The 23,252-nt window shown below is 42.4% G+C and overlaps 1 protein-coding gene across 1 annotated transcript; it reads left to right on the top strand.

The window, feature by feature from the left end:
* On the top strand, nucleotides 1–21,648 carry NOC3L (NOC3 like DNA replication regulator). Its single transcript, XM_077350302.1, has 21 exons — nucleotides 1–128; nucleotides 884–1,091; nucleotides 3,422–3,539; nucleotides 5,466–5,623; nucleotides 5,719–5,784; nucleotides 6,188–6,315; nucleotides 7,469–7,630; nucleotides 9,142–9,235; nucleotides 11,225–11,400; nucleotides 11,873–12,001; nucleotides 12,281–12,412; nucleotides 13,152–13,232; nucleotides 13,850–13,950; nucleotides 14,955–15,027; nucleotides 15,137–15,200; nucleotides 15,812–15,883; nucleotides 16,685–16,866; nucleotides 18,218–18,346; nucleotides 19,173–19,270; nucleotides 20,137–20,221; nucleotides 21,192–21,648. Exons 1-21 carry the CDS (start codon nucleotides 120–122, stop codon nucleotides 21,318–21,320), a joined length of 2,394 nt encoding a protein of 797 aa, XP_077206417.1. The 5' UTR covers nucleotides 1–119; the 3' UTR covers nucleotides 21,321–21,648.
* Nucleotides 21,649–23,252: the final 1,604 nt, after the last annotated feature.

Genomic DNA, 23,252 nt, shown 5'->3' with positions numbered 1-23,252 from the left:
TGGGGAAGTCGGGGGGCCGCTCTGGATGTGGCGCGCTTCCGGTCTCCAGGGGCTGTCTCGTGGGCGCTTTGCCTGCGAGTCGGCGGACCCCTTCCTCGCCTTTTGGCTCGTTCGTCGCCATGAAGCCGGTGAGGACTGCGGGAGGAGGAGGAAGATCCGCCGGGGTGTGCGGGAATTCCTCACGGGAGCGCCGGGAGGGCAGTCGGGATGTTATTTGGGGAGAGGGGGACACGTGTTAGGAAGAGGCGCCCCGGTGCGGGGTGTTATAGGGAGGCTGAAAGAAAGGGAAGACGGTGGGATGGGAGAAGATCAGGGGTGGCCAAACAGGGGCTCTCCAGATGCCCACGGACTACACTGACCATGAGCCCCTGCCAGCTGACAGGGGCTCATGGTCAGTGTAGTCCGTGGGCATCTGGAGAGCCCCCGTTTGGCCACCCCTGGGGTGGGAGGAGGATGATCTCAGGCGAGCGGGACCGTGGTTTTGCAGCGACACGGTCCAGAGGAGGGGTCGGAAGGGCGGGGAACTGAAAGCGCAAACCTCGCTTGCCTCGTGCATTATCCAGCCCCTAAAAAAGGGCTTCGGAACTATCAAGTTGAATGTCCAAGAATGAAGCATCGGAAACGGGTGGGGGTGGTGTGCTCTGTTAGAAGCAAAAGCTGTCATGGGAAAAGCTATTTTGTCATATGAGAGCTAGCCAGGTAGAATACACGTGGATTTTTGTTCAATAACGCTGCCTAATTGGTGAATTCTTCAATGTGACAATCAACTCATCCCCTTGTTGTTTTTATTGGCATTGGCCTCTTTGGTTTCAAATGCCTTGAAGTAACAATAAGAAGTCCTACAAGTGGACATCAGAGGTCAACTTATTTTCTTTGTTTCTAGAGAAAAAATACCAAGCGGGTCCCAAGCTTCCGCAAGTTGTTGAAAACAAGTAAAGTAAAACTCGAAAACAAATTAAAAAACAAGCAATATAAGCAGCAAAGTACTGCTAAGAAATACCGAAAAGAACAAAGGAAGCTCAGGCAGGCTGTCAAAGATGCTGCAGCAAAGACACCTGTGCCTTTGGAGGATTATAAGAAAAGGCAACCAGGTGAGTTTTAAGGGAGAGATTCAGTGTCTCCTTTTCTTTTGCAAAAAGTTATTCAGGAATAAAAGAATAGACCTAGAAATGATCACATAGTTGTGTGTTTTCACACTATGAAATAGTGTACTATTTCTAAAGTCATGATTAGAGGGCATACTGCATATACATCCTTAAATGAAAATGTTCATAGTGCTTTGAATGTTGTTTGATAGGCAACACAAGTTCCATAGGTCAGGGGTAGTCAACCTGTGGTCCTCCAGATGTCCATGGACTACAATTCCCATGAGCCCCTGCCAGCATTTGACCACCCGTGCCATAGGTCATATCCAACATTTCAGTCACTTTCCCTTCCCATTTGACTCTTCTTTTCAGTGTTTTGATGCTGGGATGATAGTACTTGAATTTGAGGACAGACTTGAAATTGATAATAAAATTCTTCCTCTGCAGTTAAAGAAAGAAATGCTGGTAATTTGAACATTGCCATTAGAGTCCAGTCCTTTCCCCGAAGTGAAATAGGTCTCTGGAGAGGCAGCATATAAATTTTAAAGAATAAATAAAACTATTACCATAGAAAATTGCTAGTGGGATGACAAATGGTACTGTGGTCTACTTTGGACCCAAGATGTGTAGTGCTTTTCCATACAAGTTAGTGAAAAGTTTCATAAACCTGATCAAGTTTATTGTCTTTTGCTTTCTTTGATTGTTAATATTCAAGATCAAGGTCTTGGCATGTGTAAGCTTTCTGAATCCTATTGGATTGGACCAAAATTCCATTTAAATCAAAATGTTGTATCAGGTCTGCCAGATGCTTCTATGACATGCAAGCAACAGGTGTCTTCAGTTGTTTTTTTAATGTATTAACTTCATTTATACCTCTCCTTTCTCTTCGTTGGGGACCCAAAGCAGTGTACGTGGTTCTCCTCTCTGTCATTCACAACAACAGCACTGTTAGGTATGTTAGGCGGTGTATGTGATTGGCCTGGAGTCATGACTCAAACTCAGAAAACCTTTATTGGCATGTTGTTGTTAGGTGCGAAGTCATGTCCAACCCATTGCGACCCCATGGACAATGATCCTCCAGGCCTTCCTGTACTCTACCATTCCTCAAAGTCCATTTAAGTTTGCACCAACTGCTTCAGTGACTCCATCCAGCCACCTCATTCTCTGTCGTCCCCTTCTTCTTTTGCCCTCAGTCGCTCCCAGCATTAGGCTCTTCTCCAGGGAGTCCTTCCTTCTCATGAGGTGGCCAAAGTATTTGAGTTTCATTTATTGGCATACACAATCAGAATCCAAGGATACAAAATAGATTAGAGAAGACTGCATTCCTGCACTAGCAAACAAAAGTTTTTTATTTGGAGCATGCTTCCAAGGGCTTCAGCTGCCTTGGTAAGTTTAATAGGATCCTTTTCTGAAAGCATTAATTTGATCATGAGGGATTTAGAATTGACTTTAAAATTTAAATCTGTCAAATGTGACTGGATTAAAGCTCGTTGCGGGGAGAAGACCGAACACTCCAGAACAGTATGTGGTAGTGTGTCCGGGACTTTAAAACCATGTACAGAGTCTTTTAAAGGCAGGAATCTGATAAAATCTACCCCAGGACACGCTTGAGGAAAAAGAATTGTCTCTGGCAAGAAGGAAGGCCCTCCTAGCCAAATGAGACTCCAACTGATAGAGATATGCTGGTAGAAGTTTATAGTTGGATGAAATGCCCCAGAATTGTGGGGAACAAGTATTACATGGGATGGAAGATAGAGTTTGTATTTCAGTATCCTCAAGTCTACGCAAAATTACTCTGAAAAGGTCTTTCACTCAGACCCATACGCCACACAGTATCTAGCCCAATATTTTTCAGTTTAAGTAAAATTGTATTATACCAACTGGAAATGTACAATAGGTCACATAACAGGATACCGGGGTAGGCTGAGACATGAATTCTCAGCCAATATTTGAAGGTCAACAGCCAAGCTTTCAAAGCCAGGTGTTACTGACCTAATTCAGTAAGGTTGGTTCGATTTGCAACACTTTAGAGCAGAGGTGGTCAAACTGCGGCCCTTCAGATGTCCATGGACTACGATTCCAATGAGCCCCTGCCAGCATTCGCTGACAATTCAGCTCTTCCGGGAACTCATTCCACCAGCAACACAAGGGTATAAAGATAGAATATAATTATAAACACTGTAACTAACGTTGCCCCAGTTGAGTTCTTTGCCTGTCCCCATTCTTGAAGCTCAGCGATAAAACAAAGTAGTATATTTCACTACCTTATCGTAGTGTAATGTGTATATCTCTTTCAGTATCTCTGTAGTTATTCTTTTTCATATTGGCCTCTGCAGAAAGAGAGGAAGAAGAAGAAGAAGCACTTCCTCTTGACATGATGGATGAAGATGACCTTAAACTAATGGAGGAGCTGTCTCAAAAGGCATCTTTTATAACAAGAGATTTGTCTTCCAGGTAAGTTGGCTGTATCACTTTAGAAGGAGTTCTGCAGCCATTTCAAGAGTACAAACAATTTCCTAGTTTGCTGAAAATTAATTTTGTGTGCGTTGATGTAAACAAATTATAAAGCTATCCCGTGTTCCAGAAGTTATGTGTTGGAGGTTTCTTGTCAGATCTCAGATGATTTTATAGATGAAGGTCCTTTCTTATGGGATTAGCACTGTTTCTCTTAATAATTTATTGTCCCTAGTTTTCCAAGGCTAGCTGTATTGGTCTATAATAGTACAGTTAGATTCGAGTCTTTGTTTATTTGTTTCCTTATCATTTCCTTATTATATCTTTAAAAAAAAAGAAATCTGTTGCAGATCCTGCAGATGAGAATTTCTGTCTGATGGATTGGAACAGATTCAGCTGTAGTGTAAAGTTTGGCTGGCCGTAGTTGATCGATCATTGAGTGTGTTCAGGGTGCAGACTGGAGGCATCTAAATATGTGTGGTGATCAGTAGATTTCCGCTATAAGTTGCTTTTTAGGCTTCTCTTACGTATGTATATGAGCCTCAGGGGAGGACGGTATACAAATGTAATGAATCAATACAAATAAAATAAATATCTGATGGAGGGAGCTTTGATTCTCAAAAGCTTAAACTGCCAAAATTTTGTTACTCTCCTGGTCTTAAATCTTATCTATTATCCCTAGATGTATCAAGCAATATTTCTGTATAGTTGGAGGGAGTGGAGCTGATCTTACTGTCAAAGAATAAATCTGTTGAGAAATGGTTAGAAATGTGTGCTGAAGGGCTGTGAAGGGTAAAAGTAAAGACTAAAAAATTTGGGGAGGCGAAATAGTCAGAAATTTAAAATTATTGTATTCACACTGACATGGTGAGGGTTAGCTTGGCATTTATAATTTGTGTTAGAGGCATAGAGCAGGGGTAGTCAACCTGTGGTCCTCCAGATGTTCATGGACTACAATTCCCATGGGACATCTGGAGGACCACAGGTTGACTACCCCTGGCATAGAGTGTCATACTAGGTGGGATAGAGCAGGCTTTCTCAACCAGGGTTTTGTCAAAGCCTGGGGTTCCTGAAGGGTTTCCCAAATGGGTGGGAGTTAATTAATCTTTAATATATGTTTTAAAATTTGTTAAACATTTATCAGGTGATATAACCATATATGTTCATGTTGACCTGCTCCCCGACACCCAACATGTCCAGTGATGGGCCTGGAGGGGGTGGGAAGGGGAGGGGCCCTGGGTGAGTGTGTGCACAGCTGTGCTTCCCAACCGTATTCTGCATGGTTGCACCACTTCTGGGGTTTCTCAAAATCTGAAGTATGTTTCAGCGGTTTCTCAATGGTAAAAAAGTTGAGAAAGGCTTGGTTAGTGTGTCAGACTAGGACCTTGGTATAATGATTTAAGAGCAGTGGCCTGTAATCTGGAGAGTGAGGTTTGATTCCCCACTCCTTCACATGCAGCCAGTTGAGTGATATTGGGCTAGTCACAGTCTTATTATAGCTGCTCTCACAGAGCAGTTCTGCCAGAGCTCTCTCAGCCCCACCTGTGTCACAGGGTATCTACTGTGAGGAGAGGGAGGGAAGGCAATTGTAAGCCACTTTGAGACTCCATTGGGTAGTGAAATAGTGGGGTATAAAAGCCAACCCTTCTAAGTAATTGTAATGGCAGCTCTTTGTAAGGAAATGTTATCTGTATAGTTTCCATTGTAAACCATGGTGTGCTGAAAGGTTTTTAATGGCTGGTGGCTCACCCATTTATTTTTATTTTTAAAGTTGAATGGAGGCATTTTTAAGCAATGATAAATTGCAGGAGAAGGTTTTCAATACAAATGGGTCTGCATAGACCTTTTAAGGAGGTGTGTATGCATTTTATAATATATAAAATATATATATATTCTAAATCCTGATTAATTCATGAACCTGTGCAGTGAACCTGTTCATGCCAAGAAACGGAAGCACGAGAGTGTGATTGAGAAATACGAGAAGATGCCCAGGCGCATGCAAGCCGAGCCTGAGAAAGAACTTATTCATCTGCTTCCCATCAAAGACAAGCGTGGAATTATTCCACAGACCATGGAGAAGCCAGGTGAGGCACAATTGGGATCACCAAGCAAGCGGTCAGTGTTTAAAGACCTGGACGACTGGTGGAAGTGAACATTAAAGAATTGTTTTCCCCTACAGTGGTGGAGGAGGAAGAGGAGGAGGAAGAGAGTGAAGTAGAAGAAACAGCGGCAGTAGCAACGCAAGGTATTGGCCTTTTATCTTTAAAGTCCTTTGGGTGGTTGCAGCATTTATTGGATTTTTTTTCCATTCAGGTAATGTTACTTTTTCTCAGAATAGTTTAATAGCTGTATCTTGAAGCCGTTGCTTCAGTGAATTACTGAACCCAGTAAGTGAAGTCGATAGAATTATGCCAAGGAATGAATTGCCCTTCAATTGTTTCCAGATGTTACACTTAGGGCCTGTGGAAGAAGTTTGATGGGGATACCAGCAAAACGTCTTTGACTCTCTTCCAAATATCCGTTCTTGCCAGCTCCTAATGGAAACACCATGAGCACATGAACAGAATTTTTACAAGTGTACATATGCATGCAAGTATTAAAAAGTTGACTTGCAGGAAACTTTTAACACTGTTTTCCTTTGTCCCCAGCGGTTGAAGAACCCTTACCTGTCCTCACTACTGAAGAACTGTTAGTTCATAGGAGAAAGAAGCTGCAAGAGAAGAAGATACACATAGCTGCTTTGGCATCTGCAATCTTGGCTGATCCAGAAAATAATGTAGGTCATGTTAGGTCTGCTGTGAAACTAAAAATCCCAAATAACAAGCTCCATTTTGAAACGTTTTCTCACCACTCAGAGCTCAGGCTAGTGCATGCCTCACAAGTATTGCAGGAAATTGAAATAATTGGATTGTATGATGTGCTGCTACTTGTTAGGCCTTGCATCTCGCAGGTTTAGTGTAATTGCCAGAACTTTGGTCTGGATTGGAAGTGATAATTCTCTTTCCATTTTAGAAGAAGAAGAGTCGGCTTTGATACCCCCACTTTTCACTGTCCAAAGGAGTCTCAAATCAACCAGCCATCAGTTGAGCTTTTTCATGCTGCCAGTCATCATTCAGTTATGTTCTGGTTTTAGGGGATGTAGTAGAGAAGAAGAGTTGGTTCTTATATGCTGCTTTTCTCAACCTGAAGGAGTCTCAAAGTGGCTTACAGTCACCTTCCCTTTCCTCTCCCCACAACCCTGTGAGGTAGGTGAGGCTGAGAAAGCCCTGGTATTGCTGCTCAGAACAGCTTTATCAGCACTGTGGTGAGCCCAAGGTCACCCAGCTGGTTGCATGTGGGGGGAGTGCAGAATCAAACCCGGCTTGCCAGATTAGAAGTCCGCACTCCTGACCACTACACCAAACTGGAAGGGAGCCCAATGGCATTGGTATTTATTGGCCCAAACCAAATGCCTGGTGGAAGAGCTCCATCTTGTAGGCCCTGAAAACTAGGCTAGTTCTGACTGGGCCCTCAACTCTTCTAGGAGCTCATTCTACCAGGTAGGGGCCAAGACAGAAGAAACCCTGGCCCTGGTTGAGGCCAGACATACCTCTCTAGAGCCAAGGATCACCAGTCCGTGGGAACTGGCCGAGTACAATGCCCTTTGGGGGTATTTGACCTCCAGATTTCATCTTTTCAAGCTGATGTGTGTTTATCATTGTTGGTTTTTGTCTTTATTACTTTGATCTGTATTGTGTTGCATTGACTTTGGGGGATCTATCAGCATCTAAAAATGGGCTATCCGTTTGGGTTCTGCGTAGGTGTTCTTTCATCGTTAGTCTTGGCAGTAGTCATCGTTACTCCTTGCTTTGGCAACAAGGAGTACTTTTTGTGATTTGCCTATATTTGCCGGTGTGAAATTCATGAGTGTATATTTTGCCGTTGAACAGGTTAAGAAGCTGAAGGAGCTGCGTTCAATGTTGATGGAGCAGGACCCCAATGTGGCTGTGATTGTACGGAAGCTGGTGATGATTTCACTGATGGAGATATTCAAAGATGTGACTCCATCTTACAAAATCAGGCCTTTAACTGAGACAGAAAAAAACACAAAGGTGAAATTACAGAAATGTAAATAATGTTTTGGACCATGGCTAAGTAATAATATTAGGTGGGTGAATAGAGGGGAAAATGGATCACCCACATGTCTATGAAATTATTTCTGTGCCTGCATTTTGAGCCTTTTTTCCATAGCACATGACTTCTCGTTGTGTGTGTGTACACAAATGCATTTTTGTTACCCAAACTACAAGTGCAATCTTTGTAATCTTGTTAGAAATTACCCATTTTCTCCAGAATCTTCCTGAAATACCTTGAAGGCTGCATGCTGCATATTTAGTATGAGCTAAAGCTGTGGTGTAATTCCCTTGTAAAAAAAAAACAATCTTTGGCTTTATGGCAATACCTAAACCAGTGTACCGAGTGGAAGCCAAAATAAAAATGAAATAAAACCAGGGAGCAGTAAAACATCACTTGTTTCATGCTTTAGCTGTTTGTCTTTGAAGTTCTGTACCAGCCAACACAAAATACACAAAGGAAATGAAGGAAGAAGAAGAGAGCAAGGTTGTGTGTGTGTGTGTGTATTTTTTTAATATCCTGCTTTTCATTACCTGAAGGAGTTCCAGAGTGGCTGTGGATGTAGGTGGGGCTGAGAGAGCCCCATGAAAACTACTCTGCAAGAACAGCTCCAATGGGACTGTGACTGGCCCAAGGTCACCCAGCTGACTGCATGTGGAGAAGCAGGGAACCAAACCTGGTTCTCACTAGAGTCCACTTAACCACTACATCATACTGACTTTGTGTCATGGGAGGCCTCTGAAACTCACTCCATTTTGCCCAATTTAGATTTATTTTCGGGGAAGATAAATTATGTACAGGAACATCTGAAAACTGGTACTGTCCCCAAGCCAATGCTGGTTCTCTTCCTGATCTGTTGTGTGCGTGGGCTACAGCTGGCAGCAGCTAGCCTCCACATGGTGAGCTGGAAGGAGTCCCTCCTTCCTAGCCTCTCATTTACTGTTGGCCTCCCTTTTGTGTCCCTCAAGCATGGTCAAAATTACACTCAGAGTACTGGGAAGATGGGTGGAGTGGGAAACTCCTCTTGCCTGCTGAGCACATCAGTCAACTGCTGGTACCACGAGTTGAGGGAAGATGTCTCTGGGTTGGATGTCAGGTTCAAACCAGATAAACAACTGGGCCTGTAAAGGTCACCTTGGTATAGAAGGTCAGCATTGCCCATGGCTGCAACCTGCATTGCAAACTCAGGAAACAATTTGTAGGGCATCCTTACGCATAAACCATAGAGGTTATGAACAGTTTCTACTTCTTACATGTATACATTGCTGGAGTTTTCCATTGTCTTTGTCAGACATTTTTCTGTTGGGAATTTTTCAGTGTTTTCACGGGAAAGAACAGTTGCCACTTGGATGGCTTGCATAGTTATTATTCTTTAAAGTAGGCTTTAATGTCTGAAGTTCAGATAACATTTGAAATTCTAAGATTCTTTGTATTTGTTACCAAATGGCGGATTTATGTTAAGATACTTCCAAAACTCTTTTGTTCACAGGTTAGAAAAGAAACTCAGAAACTTAGAGAATTTGAAGAAGGCCTTGTGAGCCAATACAAATTTTATTTAGAAAACCTGGAGCAAACAGTGAAAGGTACGTCACTTGGAGGGGGTTGAGTATGGCATAGTCATGATCCTTAAAAGTGAAGACAAACTAAAACAGATGGTTCATAGATTTTTCAGTACAGCTGCTTGTGTAAGAACTGGTATGATTACAACAATGTATACACATACTTAGAAGCGGCTGTGCCTGTTGTGCTTGTTTTTCTGCTTTAAGTTTGTGATTCTTAACGGCTCCATGTTATCTGCCTCCTTTGTTTGTACCAGGAACTCCTTTACCTGCAGCACAAACATAGCCCTGTAGTTTCTTCAGATTGTACATTTTAGTAGTACATGACTCGAATGGAGCCTGGTGGTTGCACCCTGACACCGCACTCAAGGAAAGCTTGACACATGGTCTCTTACAGACTAACCTATGAGAAATCAGATTGTACCATGCTGTGAATTGGATTTACTACCTTTGCTGCACTTATTTCTTATTTGGTACATGTGACACATGGTCCATTCATGGGCTGTGCACACTCATGTAGTCCACAGGAGTACAAGCGATTTATGTAGCTGAAGGGAAGCAGAAGCTGGCAGAGTACGTGTTTCTGGTGCTATAGTGATCTCCATAAATGTGTGTAGAGGGTGGTCCTAATTGATTGAAAGTGCCCAGAATGCCCCCAGGTTCTAGTCTCAGATCTGAAACTAGTTTTAGCTATTCCCCTTTATGGTTGATAAGACTAATCTGCCTAAGGACAGCAGTTCCATATTTATAAATGTGTTTTCACAATCCAATAAATTGTTCCATTGTGTTATTTATTAAAACCAATATAAAGGCTGAAGAATCATGCAATAATCAGAAGTAATCAAAACAGGGTCCAAGGTAAGTGCCCATTTTCAAGAGGAACGCTTCCTCAGTGATTACTTCCTAATGGAATATTTTATTGGATTGTGAAAACACGTTTATTAAGCTGCAAGATTTCCTTTTTCTTCTGTTTGGAGGGATTGGCGGTTCTTTGGCTTCAGAATGACAACATTTCCTTATTTGGGGATTGAGGTGCCTTTCTTACTATCTTGCTCCAGAGTTCTGTGAATTTAAGTATAAAAAAGTTTATAGCCATTTTTACAAGCAAGGGTTGATCGAGTTCTTGTAATTCGGGAGACAAATGAAACAAAAATACAGTGTGGATGCTGGACTTAAAAAGGAATGTCTCCTACCATCTCTTTTATATTGACAGCCTAATACGTGATGAGTTTGGCCAAAATGCCCTGTCGGGACATCTTGGCAAAAAGCCTGACTCATGTTCCAATATCCAGATATAGTTCTGTCTTTCCTGTTATCTTTTACCTTATTGCTGTGTTCCAAATAGACAGGGCAGATCTCCTGGGTGCAGCTTTATCATTGTTTTAAGTGCTCCAGGAAATGATTTTGTGAAGGAAGTGCTCATCATGAAGCCCAGTATTGGCAGATGGATGAATAGGAAAGTATATCCAGGCTGTCGTCTTTCAGATCCAAAAGTGTTGAGGAGGAAAAAGGCTGCATTGAGCCAGTGAATGAGAAAGATAAAGTTGTGAGAATTGGATTGTGTAAGATGAATGTGAAAACATCAAGCGATAAAAATTCTGTATTTTTTTAAAAAAATTAAATGTTCACTTTTTTAATGTCAAATTAGGATCTCAATGAGAGGGAACTGTTTTTAAAGTTTTGAAATTGGAAAAAATGGGGCTATCACAAAGTGTTACGCTTGCTGCCTGCAGCTGTGCAGTGTACGGGTCACTAGTGAAGTGTGCCCCTCGTGGCCGGCCTCCTGGATGTTTACTGTTCTTCTCTCTGAGTCATTTAAATATTTTTGTAATGGATTTCTGTGGCTGTTTTTGTTGCATTTTCCCTATGGCTGCCACATAAGAAATTTTCAAAAGTTATGGTCTTGTGTGTGTTAATTGTCAGCCTCTACTGAAACAAGCAATTGCTTTTGCAGATCAGTTCATTAGTAAATAGGGAAGCAAATACTATAACGTCACATGTTGTTTTGCATAGACTGGAAGCAAAGGAAGCTGAAGAAAAGCAATGTGATTTCCCTAAAGGCGTACAAAGGCCTTGCAGAGGTTGCTGTGAAGTGCCTGTGTGAGCTACTGGTGTCCCTGCCTCACTTCAACTTCCACAATAACATTATTGTCCTGATTGTACCACTCATGAATGATTCTTCAAAACAGGTAGGTATCAAATTTCATCAGTTGCCCAGAAAACACAGTCTCTGACTTGGTGCAACAGATGTGTTTATTCTAAACCAAGAAAGTTAACCTGGCAAGGACCTTGTCTGAACTAGGGTATAATAGAACAGGCACAGCATATAACCACTTCACCTGCACCTCCCTCCTGTGAGAACCAGAGAAACTGAGTTCTTTAAAGGGAATGAGGTGTTTCTGCACTGCATTCCAGAGACAGAGAAGATGGATTGGGGGGGGGGGTGAAAGGGAGAAGAAAGGGAAGGAAGCTGGGTGCAATAAAAACTCTGGATCTACACATTAAACAGGATCAAAACAAGTGGCAGAAGCACAGCATTTTGACATCAGGTTCCCCATATATATATGCTGAAAACTTGATCCATTTTTATGATGGAAATGCATTGATTTTTGCATCTTGTAGAAATCAGAAGCCCTAAACTTGAAACTGTTGTCTTCTCAGATTTCTGAAATATGCTGTGATGCAGTAAAGAATCTCTTCAAGCAAGATAAGCTGGGTGTGGCCTCCATTGGTGTAGTGAAAGTCATTTCTGGCCTTGTGAAAAGCAGGAATTATGATGTTAGACCTGAGGTAACTTTCTTAATTAGGCTGGGATAGTGCAAAAAAAAAAAAAAAAGGGGGGGGGTCTCCCAATATTGTTTTCTTTTGAAGAACCTGTGCTTGCAAGCAAAGACTTCATTTATCCCAACAACTGCTTGATCTCTTTGCTGCTTATCCATAAGGTGGCAGCTGTGCTCATGTATATGCTGTGAAAGATACCTTCGCTCAAGTTGTGCCTCTTGCTTGCATTTTGGTCGGCTTGTTCTGTTAACAAACCTTGGGAAATAAATGCTTGTGGGTTTTCATTAGGTGCTAATGGTACTTCTTCACCTGAGGATTAAGGAAATAGAAGTCAAAAAAGATGCAGAAGACATTGCACCAAAAAAGAGATTCATGTCTTATAAAGAAAAAAGGAAAAACTTGTCAAGGATGCAAAGAAAGGTACAGTTTGTGTTATGCTTTATGAACATCACAGGAGTTTCATTAGAAAATTCAGGGTTTTTTTTTTTTACACCGGCTACCAGATTCTGTTCCCACGGAGTTTGGGCTTGTTACTTGAACAACACTTTCCTGTGTCATGTGGCAGAGCCCCTTTGAAACTGGGGGATTTTGAGAATTGGAGTTCACTGTTAGAAGAAAAAGTCACCCAATTGAGTTTTTGGATGGACCTAATACAATTTTTTAAGGTTTTGCTCATTATTTGTCTCAGCTGTTAATCATGTTGTGGATGAGCATGAAGCAGCTCAGTTTAGCAGGTGAAAACTTTCAAGTAAGGTGGAGAAAGAGCTGCCAGTATTGTACATAAGTATACAGCTTGTTCACTGTGCATGGATTCCCTCCTTTCCCCTCCTACTTCTGATGTCCAGAGATTGGCACTGCAAGCGCCATTTGGCAGTGATGGTTGAATGCAGATGCCTCAGCAGATTGGAGTTAATTTCCACCGGCAAGCTAGGCTCCTAGCTCCATTTTGTTGTCCCATCTGAAGGCAGCCTTAGCTTTAAGCTCTTCTCTTTATCACCACCCCGATTCAGTCTCATCTTGGTGGGCTTGGCACTGAATGTTTAATTGAACCAGCCATCCTTTTGTGGCAGTTTAGAAAAGAATGTCTCTTCCATCATCCATGACTAAAAATCTCAGTCTTGCCAGAGTATTTGTCACTAAAGGGTCTGTGCATTTTCAGTGGAAGAAAGCAGAGGAGAAACTGGAGCGAGAACTCCTAGAAGTAGAAGCCTCCGAGAGTACAGAGAAAAAACTGAAACTGGTAATTTTTCTTTCCTTCTGTCTGTGGGTATTATACTGGATATTGTGTTGTGTGTTGGCAAACGCAAGGCTATGCTCCAGGTTGTTTCCTTGATCAGGGCTGGTTGGGAATTGGGCATTTCCAGACATAGAATACCAGGGGTTGTCAACCTGTGGTCCTCCAGATGTCCATGGACTACAATTCCCATGAGCCCCTGCCAGTGTTTGCTGGCAGGGGGTCATGGGAATTGTAGTCCATGGACATCTGGAGGACCACAGGTTGACAACCCCTGGAATAGGCGTGGGGAGCATGTGTTGGGAGCAAAAGGTCTTCTTTCTTGGCATTGCATGATTATAGCTCTTTAAAAATATACGTTATTTTGTTCTGTTGTTGAATGCTTGACTGTATAATGTGAGCAGCAGCAGACTAATCTCCAGGCCCTGGGTTATCATTATTATTCCTAATGCTGCAAGCTGCTAATTTGAAACTCTTGAGCTGCTAGGATGTTGCAAAAAGGTCTGGGTTAAAGTTTTCTGTGGGTTAAAATTTCATTAACATCTGAAGAGTATCGAGAGGAATCTGTTATGTGTGAAGCCTGAATATCTTATGTTTTCATGTGTTTGTACTTTTCACTGCAGCACACAGAAATCTTGAACATTGTATTTTTAACTTACTTCCGAATATTGAAGAAAGCACAGAAGTCTCCCCTCTTGCCTGCTGTGCTGGAAGGTCTTGCCAAGTAAGAACTTTGAGGTCTAATTCTCTTTCAGATTTACCAACTAGGCACATTCTAGTAATTGCATAATTATACATTGACCATAGGAGAAACAATATCTATTTATGGAACATTTAAACCCTTTTCATATAAAATTCCCAAAGCTATATTTTAAAGTTTGTGTGTGTGTGTGTGTGTGTGTGTGTGTAAACATAGTTTGAATCCAGACATCCATTGTGCAAGTGAAGAGATGTTTACACTTGTGCAAGAAAAGGTGGCTTGATTTCCACCCCCTCCCACTGCATCCAAGGCTTCCTTGTACCCGAAGAGTACCTTTTTTGGGAGGTGAAATTTGAAGGGGGAGATGGGGAAAAAATCCATTTTGTGACTGGAACACCATGCACAGTTATTTGGATAAGGCTCTTTGGATAAAATTAACTTTATCCAGTTCTTTGGATAAGATCCCAATAAGATCCTGAAAGTATCTGTCCATTTGTGGTTTGTTTCTGTTACAATGTTCATTCCCAACTGTTTAGCTTAAAATAATTTATGGTAAGAATAAATCCTCAACACATTTTCATCTCTCTAGGTTTTATACTTGCGTGCATCTTAATTTTTCTTTAAAAATTGAAAACCTATTAATAAACATGAACAAATGCTTTTGTAGAGTCATATGTTATGTGTTAATGTGTCTGTATTTATTTATTTATTTATTTATTTCATTTATATACCACCTCCACCACTCCACCCCAAGGCTCAGGGTAGTTCACATGAAACAGGAACAATACAGGAAAAAATGGGTAACCATAAATAACAATAGAATAATAAACAGAGGCTTGTAGACCCAGTGGCTCCGGTCGACCTCAACCAAACGCCTGGCGGAAGAGCTTTGACCGGGAGTACAGAAACCCGCAGAAGAATGTTACAGTTTGAGAATGTAACACTTAAGATTGGCCTTACAATTAAATGATTCCAGTATGATCAGCGGGTTTTCTGTAGAATCACAAACATTACTCTTTTGATTTTAGGTTTGCCCACCTAATAAACTTGGAATTCTTTGATGACCTTTTGGTTGTTCTGCATTCTCTTATTATGTCTGAGGTAAGTTCATTCTCTTATTATGTCTGAGGTAAGTTCATTTCCCACTTAATAAGGTAAGCAGTCCTTGATTTATTTTTTAATGATTAATTTTTATTTTTTGTGTTGCTAGGTGCTAAGTCACAGAGAGAGCCTGCACTGTGTTCTTTCTGCTTTTTGCATTTTGTCTGGTCAAGGTAAGTCTCTGGATGAAATCCTAAAGCAGCATGCAAGGCATCTAATTCACACATTCTGGGACTCAGTCCTGGCAATGAAAATCATTTTTAGGGCTCATCTGTGCTGAAATCTGCAAGAATGAAGTCCAGGTTAGGGCATTGTTTTCTTTTGTTGTTTGAGCTTTGTTTTGCCTTTGTGCATGCACAGGAGACCCTTGCCTCCTGAACAGCAAGGACCTATGGCCACTATGAGCCACAAGCAAGTCTTCTAATTAGAATGAGGAGGCTCATGAGTCTCACTAAATTGTGTTGCTGGAGTTAACTAGATGGAAAACTCCACCGATTGTTGAACATGCCACTGCTCTCTGTTTGGGCAGTCTGAGGATTGGCAGGAACATCGGCTTTGCTGCTTGTTCTCAGAAGTGTTCTGCTTGCAATCCAGTACATTTTACTTATCTGTTTGTAAATGAAATTTATCAGGGTGCTGCAGTTTTTCAGCATGCTCTTATCCAGTGGAAGCCAACCCCTGTAGCCTTGGTCCTGGACGTTGCACTGCTGGGGGGAAGGTGTGAAATGCTTTACAATACTGCCAGCTATAGAACCATCATTAATTGGTACTCTGTTTTGTCTAGGCGATGTTCTTAATATCGACCCTTTGAAGTTCTACACACACATATACAAGACACTGTTTAAGCTGCATGCAGGTAATTATTGCAGATTTGTTGAATATGGAAAATATTTGTGATTTTGTCTGTTCACCTAGGCCAGCGGTCCCCAACCCCCGGTCTGAAGACCGGTACCAGTCCATGGATTAGTTGGTACTGGGATGCGGCTCCTCCTCATAGTCCTCCCCGGCTGCTGCCTCGGGGGCTGCTCTGCCACTGGCTCGCCTTTGGTGCTCTCCAGCGGCCACCATGGCTGGGGCTCTCCCTTGGTGTGGCACTGCACAGATGCTGCTGGCAGCACCTCCCAGTGGGCGGCAGGAAGTCAGGGGTGCCAATGGGAAAGCAAGTGGAGCAGGGGCTCAGGCGGCGCGGTGACGTCCCTCGGCAAAAGACTACCCTGGGCCTCAGTAAAATTGTCAAGCGTTGACTGGTCTCTAGTGATAAAAAGGTTGGGGACCACTGAACTAGGCTTTGTTTGCATAGGCTACCAATAGGCTACCATCTGTATGTAGCTGCATCATGCTGTTTTCTTCTTAGTTGGCTCTTGATAGGCAAAAATTTCAGGACTAGCCTTTTCTACTTCTGTGGAAGGTTGGATAGAACGAAACCACATGCCTTGACATTAAAAGTCTTGCATAGAACGTACAACACAGAGAGAAGAACGTAACTTTCCATGTAAATTGTTCATGGAATTCTGCAGTGTTTCCATTTATTGAGACCAGAATTGCCTAGTATCTATAAAGGAACCACAGGGGAATCTGGGGGTGCCTTCAGTCTTCCTGGGAGATTTCTCTTATGTTTGCAGTATGGGTTTTAATTTTTTAGCTTTCTCTTTTTCAGGGGCAACCCATGATGACGTAGCAATAGTATTGCAGTGCCTGGATGTGATGTTCATGAGGCGCAGGAAACAGGTATCCCAGCAGAGGGCATTTGCTTTCATAAAGCGGCTCTCCACGCTAGCTCTCCAAGTCCTGCCAAACTCCAGCATCAGCATCTTGGCAACCAACAGAACATTAATGCATGTAAGTTCTTAATAACATGTACAGTTTTCTGACCGGTTTGCACCTTTGTGGGCGCAGCTGTACTGGGAATGAATGATTGTTGCTCAGGAATACACAGTTGAAATTCAGGCATGATTGTACAGTTTTAAGTGTTATCTCCCCACCACTACCCACCCACCAACACCCACTTGCTTCCCAAGTTACATTTCTGTAGGCTTCTTGTTTCAGGTCATTCTCAGGGTCAGCTAGCTCCTTCTTTCATTCATTCCAGGAGAAGGAAGCAGCGGGACAGCTCAAGCATTACCTTCCTGCCAGCTCCTTCAGTTTTCCCTTCTTCCGTGGGCAGCCTTGCTCATAACTTTCCCCCATTCTTTGTACTGGAATTGGTTTCTACAGAGCGTAAGCCATAAGGGGCATCTGCTGTATCCGAGAAGTCTGAGTGCAGGAAAGGCTGCCCTGGGACGTGTAATGGACACTTTATAGAGAGAGTGAGACCAAGGGGCTGGATCACTCTGCAGCTCATTGAGGGAATTTGCATTTGCCACCTTTCCAGGACGCACTCGAGGCAAAGTTCACTGATGTCACATCAGCAGGCTGTAGTCATTTTTCATCCATTTTGTATTTGGGAAGAGAAGCTTAATGATTAGGCTTGATATCTGAATTGGCTCCAATGTTTAAATGTCTGTAGTAAGTCTGTCACTTAACTGAAGCTCGACACTAACTTCCCTACTACTCTGCATAATGGAAAACATTATTCACAACTCAGACTTGCATCAGCTCCAGAGACTTAAGGGTGACAATGATTGCTTTGCAGCAGTCCTCTCAGAGCTCTCTCAGCCTCTCCTACCGCACAGGGTGTCTGTTGTGGGGAGAGGAAGGGTAGTTGATTGCAAGCTGCTTTGAGACTTTTGGTTAGTAAAATTACTCTTTTAGTTCTTAGAACACTGTTTGGGTTGTTGTTGGAAATGGTGGTTTAAAAATAAAAATTCTCTTCTGATTTTAAAATAGTAGCTTGTGTACAACTGGAATTTTTAAAGATATTAATACGCTCGACTCTGTAGTCATCGGTTGAACTCAGAATAAAAGAAATAGAACATCTCTGTGATTTGTTAAAGGTAGCTGGTCCTAGCATCACGTTACTTTGTTACATTAAGGATGGTCGTGCCCTTTATCAAATTATTACAGTAGCCTTATGGATTACAAAGGTATGGTTTATTTTGTTTGTTCTGTATTAAGTAATAGCTTCTTTGAATTTCATCAGGCCGTGAGCTTTCTACATAAATTTTAAGTTACATTAGACAAATACTGCAACAATTGTGTATTGAGCACATTTTCCCCTCTCCTCTCGCCCTTTGTGTTGCGATGTCAAAAGACTTTTCCAAAGACAGACCTACTGCTAGACAATGAGTCTCAGGGAAGTGGCCTTTACCTGCCCGAGCTAGAAGAACCAGAATATTGCAATGCTCAGAATACAGCTCTGTGGGAATTGCATGCTCTGCGGGTGAGTCTCACCACTGCTTTATTTTGTTGTCCAAGGGGGGCAGTGTAGGGAGGGGGTAAAGGTGGGATGGGAGGTGGGGGGATTTTAACTTTTATTGGTTTTATGTCGATTTGTTGAGATCCGCCGTGAGCCAGCAGAATATAAATGTAATAAGGAAATAAAAATAAATATTTTTCTTGTTTTCATGAAACCTTTCATGAAGCCAGCTTGGTGTAGTGGTTAGGAGCACTGACTTGTAATCTGGCAAAGCTGGGTTTGATTCCCCACTCCTCCACGTGCAGCCAGCTGAGTGACCGTGGGCTTGCCACAGCACTGATAAAGGTGTTCTGACTGAGCAGGAATATCAGGACTCTCTCAACATGTTATAAAACCTAACATTGGGTTGGATTGCTTCAGTAGATCTGTAGACTGAAGCTTTTCTAGCAGTGCTTGCAGTTTTTCAAAGCTCTGCCTGTCTTCACATTACCTCTGATCCACAGCTTTGTTGAAAGATAAAATGGGAGGACCTGTCCCAATCAAAATCAGTTAACAATATATTTATACAATCTCTATTTTAATGATAAATGAAACAACCAGAACGGACTCTAGATTTTGTTCCGTTTTTAAAGTAGACCTTTCATCGGTGGCTGTTTCCTCCTATGTTTTTGAAACTTATCCTAGAAGTTTTCAATATTTCAACCAGCTCAAAGTTGTAATCAAAATTCTGTGCATATAATACCAGCTCGCAGGTATGGGAGAGCTTTATCCAAACATCACTCCCCTTGTCCAGATACCACCATTAAAAGCCATTCATATCTCCATTTCCTTTTCTCCAATATCTTTTCAGAGACATTATCATCCAGTCGTACGGAAATTTGCAGACCATCTGATTGCAGGTGCTCCATCCGAAGGGTCGGGAGCTTTGGGCCCTGACCTGAGCCGAAGGTAGGAGGGCTGAGTTGATGAGTGTGTCTGAAAAGGGTGTTGATGCACAGACAAAAGCCCTACGGTGTTTCCTGGCTAGAATGAAGACTGACCGGCCTCCTTTTGGAGCAAGCTTCTTTAGGATTACCCTGGATGTGATCCACTAATCAATCAATGAGAAATCAGGGGATAAAATTTGCTTGGTTAGCTGTGTTTGTCTGTAGCAGTAGAAAAGGGCAAAAGTTCAGTAGCACCCTAAAGACTAACAAAACTAATGCCAGGGTATAATCTTTCCTGAGTCACTCCTCACTTCTGCAGATATAGCTACAATGTCTCCTTATATCTTAGAGAGGGAGTGATTTCAGATGCCAAATGACACTACCAGGCATGCTTGAATTGGGGTGATGTGCAGAGAGGCAGTTAGGCAGGTGGGTTTGCTGTCTTGAGCCTCATTAACAATTGCAGTTCAGCAGTCCCTCTTTCTAATCTCCCTTTGTAAGGGAACTGCTACTCTTAGGTCAGCGACTGAATGTCCTGGGAAGTTAAAATGTTCTCTCACTTGGCTTTTGAATGTTGTGGTTTCCAATGTCAGCGATATATCTGGACCCAGGGCAAGAATCCCTTGAAGGTTTCACCAGACATTTTTCATTCAGCGTCAAATGGTTTGTTGATTTGATCATTAGGGCTGGATAAAATTGGGAGCTGTGTAGGTATAGGTCTACAGATCATTTTTTCCCCTTTGTATGATCATATTTTAAAGCCATTCAAATTAGATTTTGCCTGAAGCGTTGTCAGCACTCCATTCTTTTTCAGTACAGTAGGGGTTTAAGTTGCAAATCAATCTCTTCATATAGTCTGTTAAGATGAATCCTGTCTTACGTACCAAGGTCACCTACGGAACTTTTTGAGGCCTACAATATGAAAGGAATGACTTTCAACCCTCAGATTGCATCCGTGACACCAAGGAAAAAGGTATCTGTTCCCCCAAATTGGTAATTTCTGCCATCAGAGGCCTACAAAATCTGACTGGACTTTGCAACCATTCTTCTACCAGCACCCACAACAATTTCTTTCTGTCTTGGGTCAGTCGGTGTTCTCAGAGCTTCCTCAGTCTCACCCGCCTCAAAGGTCGTCTGTGGCGGGGAGAGAAAGGGAAGGTGATTGTACGCTGCTTTGAGACTTCTTCAGGTAGTGAAAATCAGGGTATAAAAACCCAGCTCTTCTTCTTCCTCAGACCGGCCTGGCCTCCCGGTGTCAGGTGGGAAGCTGGTGCATTCCCCCACCCATTCCTGTGAAGGAGCACGGTGGCTCGCTCTGCAGACTGCGACATGCTTAGACATGGCAACACGCGAGGCTTGTTGCTTTTATGTCCCTTCAGAGATTTGGATAGAAGGATCTTGCGCTGCACTGAGGGGGGCAGTGATAGAGTGTTGCGATATCTAGGGGTATTTTAATTGGACACTCATCAAGTGAGTTTTTCTGTTTCACGGCCTCATATCCCCTACTTGGCCTTGAGGGCACTTGTAGGAGCCCCTTCTGAGTATCTTTTAGCCCAGCACTGGCGGGCGGGGGGGGGGGGGCGGGCGGGTGGCTGATTCTTCTCTTCCTCCCAGTGAATGGGAGTGGGTACTGGGAGGTGGACAGGATATTTCAGGGGGAAATGTTGCCTTCAAAGGAGACATTTCTTGTGTCATAGTTTTCTGTGACATGTGGAAGAGATTCCTCACCAGTTCTGAAATGTTGTGAAACAGGGGTAGTCAACCTGTGGTCCTCCAGATGTTCATGGACTACAATTCCCATGAGCCCCTGCCAGCAAACGCTGGCAGGGGCTCGTGGGAGTTGTAGTCCATGAACATCTGGAGGACCACAGGCTGACTACCCCTGTTGTGAAAGATGTTTTCTGTGCAATGGAAATCTTAAGGTTTATACTTACTAATTTCAGGGTGAAATTTTACGAGGAGAGGCCTTTCTGAATGAAGACTTGAGAGAATCGTTTCAGAGTGAACTCGAAAAGGCTGCTGCCCAAGAAACCCTGGATTTTGCTAAACACTTGAAGGCATTTGTTTCATAAGTCTGTTGCAAGCCTGTGTAGCCTATTTAAAAGAATATATACAAAAGACAAATGACTGGCTCCAAACAGGACTCCAGTTTTATTTTTTAAAGTATTGATGCCAGGACTTGGGGCAAGGAAGAAACATGAAGCTGTGGCAGTTGTATTCTACTATCCAGGCCTGGACACACAAAATGAATACATTGACTCTTCGGGGTGTTCAGAAACCTTGAATGGATGATTCCACGTTATTTAGGGAAGTTATGTATAATGTTGTACAGTACTGTCAAATTTAACAGGAATTGGCTATTGGAAAATTTTACTTGTAAAAAATATATATTTTAAAGAGGTTGGAGTAATATTTTGGTATCTTTTTAATACCAGTTCTGTCTAATGCAACTATTAATCAGTTGATGAAAAATAGTACAAGGCTACCCAATCCTGTACACTCACATTCTCACCCTCATTCACATTTTGTTCCTTCATACACTACTGTGCTGCATGGTATACAGGGGAATGGCAGTAATTAGCAGTAAGTCTTCTCTGCTTTTCCCCTTCTGCTTGCAATATATATGGGTTATTGTCCAGCAGTAAGGCTGAAGTCTGTGCTTCAGCCCTTCACTATGGCATCTGCAGAAATTCATGCAATGTAAGGATGAAGCTAGCCACTACATTTTTTAAAATCCCTGCCATCTGTACCCATTCACGACCTCACCCGGTGGGGTCCCTTGTCCACAAATGGAATAGCACCATGCAGGGGAGTCTTGGGGGGAGGGGGGAAGGTGAAAATGAAAGAGCTGAACTGTCCCTGTCCCCTGCTTAAACTCGCTTGTACGTGGACTCAAAAGGCAATACTTGGGAATAATTGTATACAACTGCATGTAGTGGCTGCTGTGGACCAGTGGTACTACTCTGGATTGGCTTGATGCATCACAGGGATGGAAAGACCATAAAGGATTCATAAGCTTTTATTCCCTATACCTTGTTTCTATTGATTGTTCTGTAAAAGACAGACAACTTTTGTTTTCCTTCTGGCTTTTTAGGGTACAGATAAGGTAACTTGCTTCATACTCTTTATTATCAGTGGCTGCCTAGTCTGGAACTACTCATCCCCATCTCCCTGCAGTGCAATTTATCTGGGTATTAGAAACATTTATACTAACTTAAAAGTGGGCTTGAGTAAGTGTTGGGGGAGTTTAGCTAATGCTGAAATGTCTAGATTTTTTTTCTTAGTTTAGGACAAATAGTGATTTATCATGGCTTAATGCAGAGTAATTCTTTACTACTTCAACTGCTTTGGTACAGCTTTGAATTCATTTTGCTTATTTGTAACTACAGGCAGGTCAGATCATTGGCGTGTGACACATACTACAAATGCTGCAGCAGGAGCCAGTGAAACAAGGCAGTGCAGGAACATATGGCTTTTCCCTGTGGAATCCCTTCTTCGCCTATGCTAGAGTCAAACTGGAGTGAGCAGCACTTGGCAGACATACACTGAACAATTTTGGTCCAGTATTTAGTAAAATGCAATGGCCCTACAAGCGGCCTTTGATCAACTGCATTTTGAGAATGAGCAAGAATTACATAGTAGTTCCAAGAAAAGTATAATTTCTTCTTTGCTACTGTCCTGGTAATTTTCTTGAGGTAGCTTTGGGTTTTTTCTACCACAGCAACTGAGCCTTTGAAATATTTGTGGTTTTGACTCAAAATTTCAACACAACACTTGGGCTTGCAGAGCTACCTGAATACTCTGTAGCAAGTCAGTGCAAGCTGTAAACTGCCCTTCACTGGGAAACTTTGGTATCCCCAAAGCCATATTTTTCATGATTGCCAACCTGGTGAACAGAAACAAAAGTGGATAAAGAGGAGTCTGCTTAGATTTCCCCCATGTTTAAGGCTGCTGCTTTCCAAAGTGCACCATTTATGGTGCTTCCTGAACAGGTGCCCTTGTGC

This window comes from Paroedura picta, chromosome 8 (assembly GCF_049243985.1).
Source record: "Paroedura picta isolate Pp20150507F chromosome 8, Ppicta_v3.0, whole genome shotgun sequence".
NCBI classification, from domain to species: domain Eukaryota; kingdom Metazoa; phylum Chordata; class Lepidosauria; order Squamata; family Gekkonidae; genus Paroedura; species Paroedura picta.
Note: the sequence above shows the minus strand (reverse complement) of the source record. Positions and strands in the feature narration are given on the sequence as shown.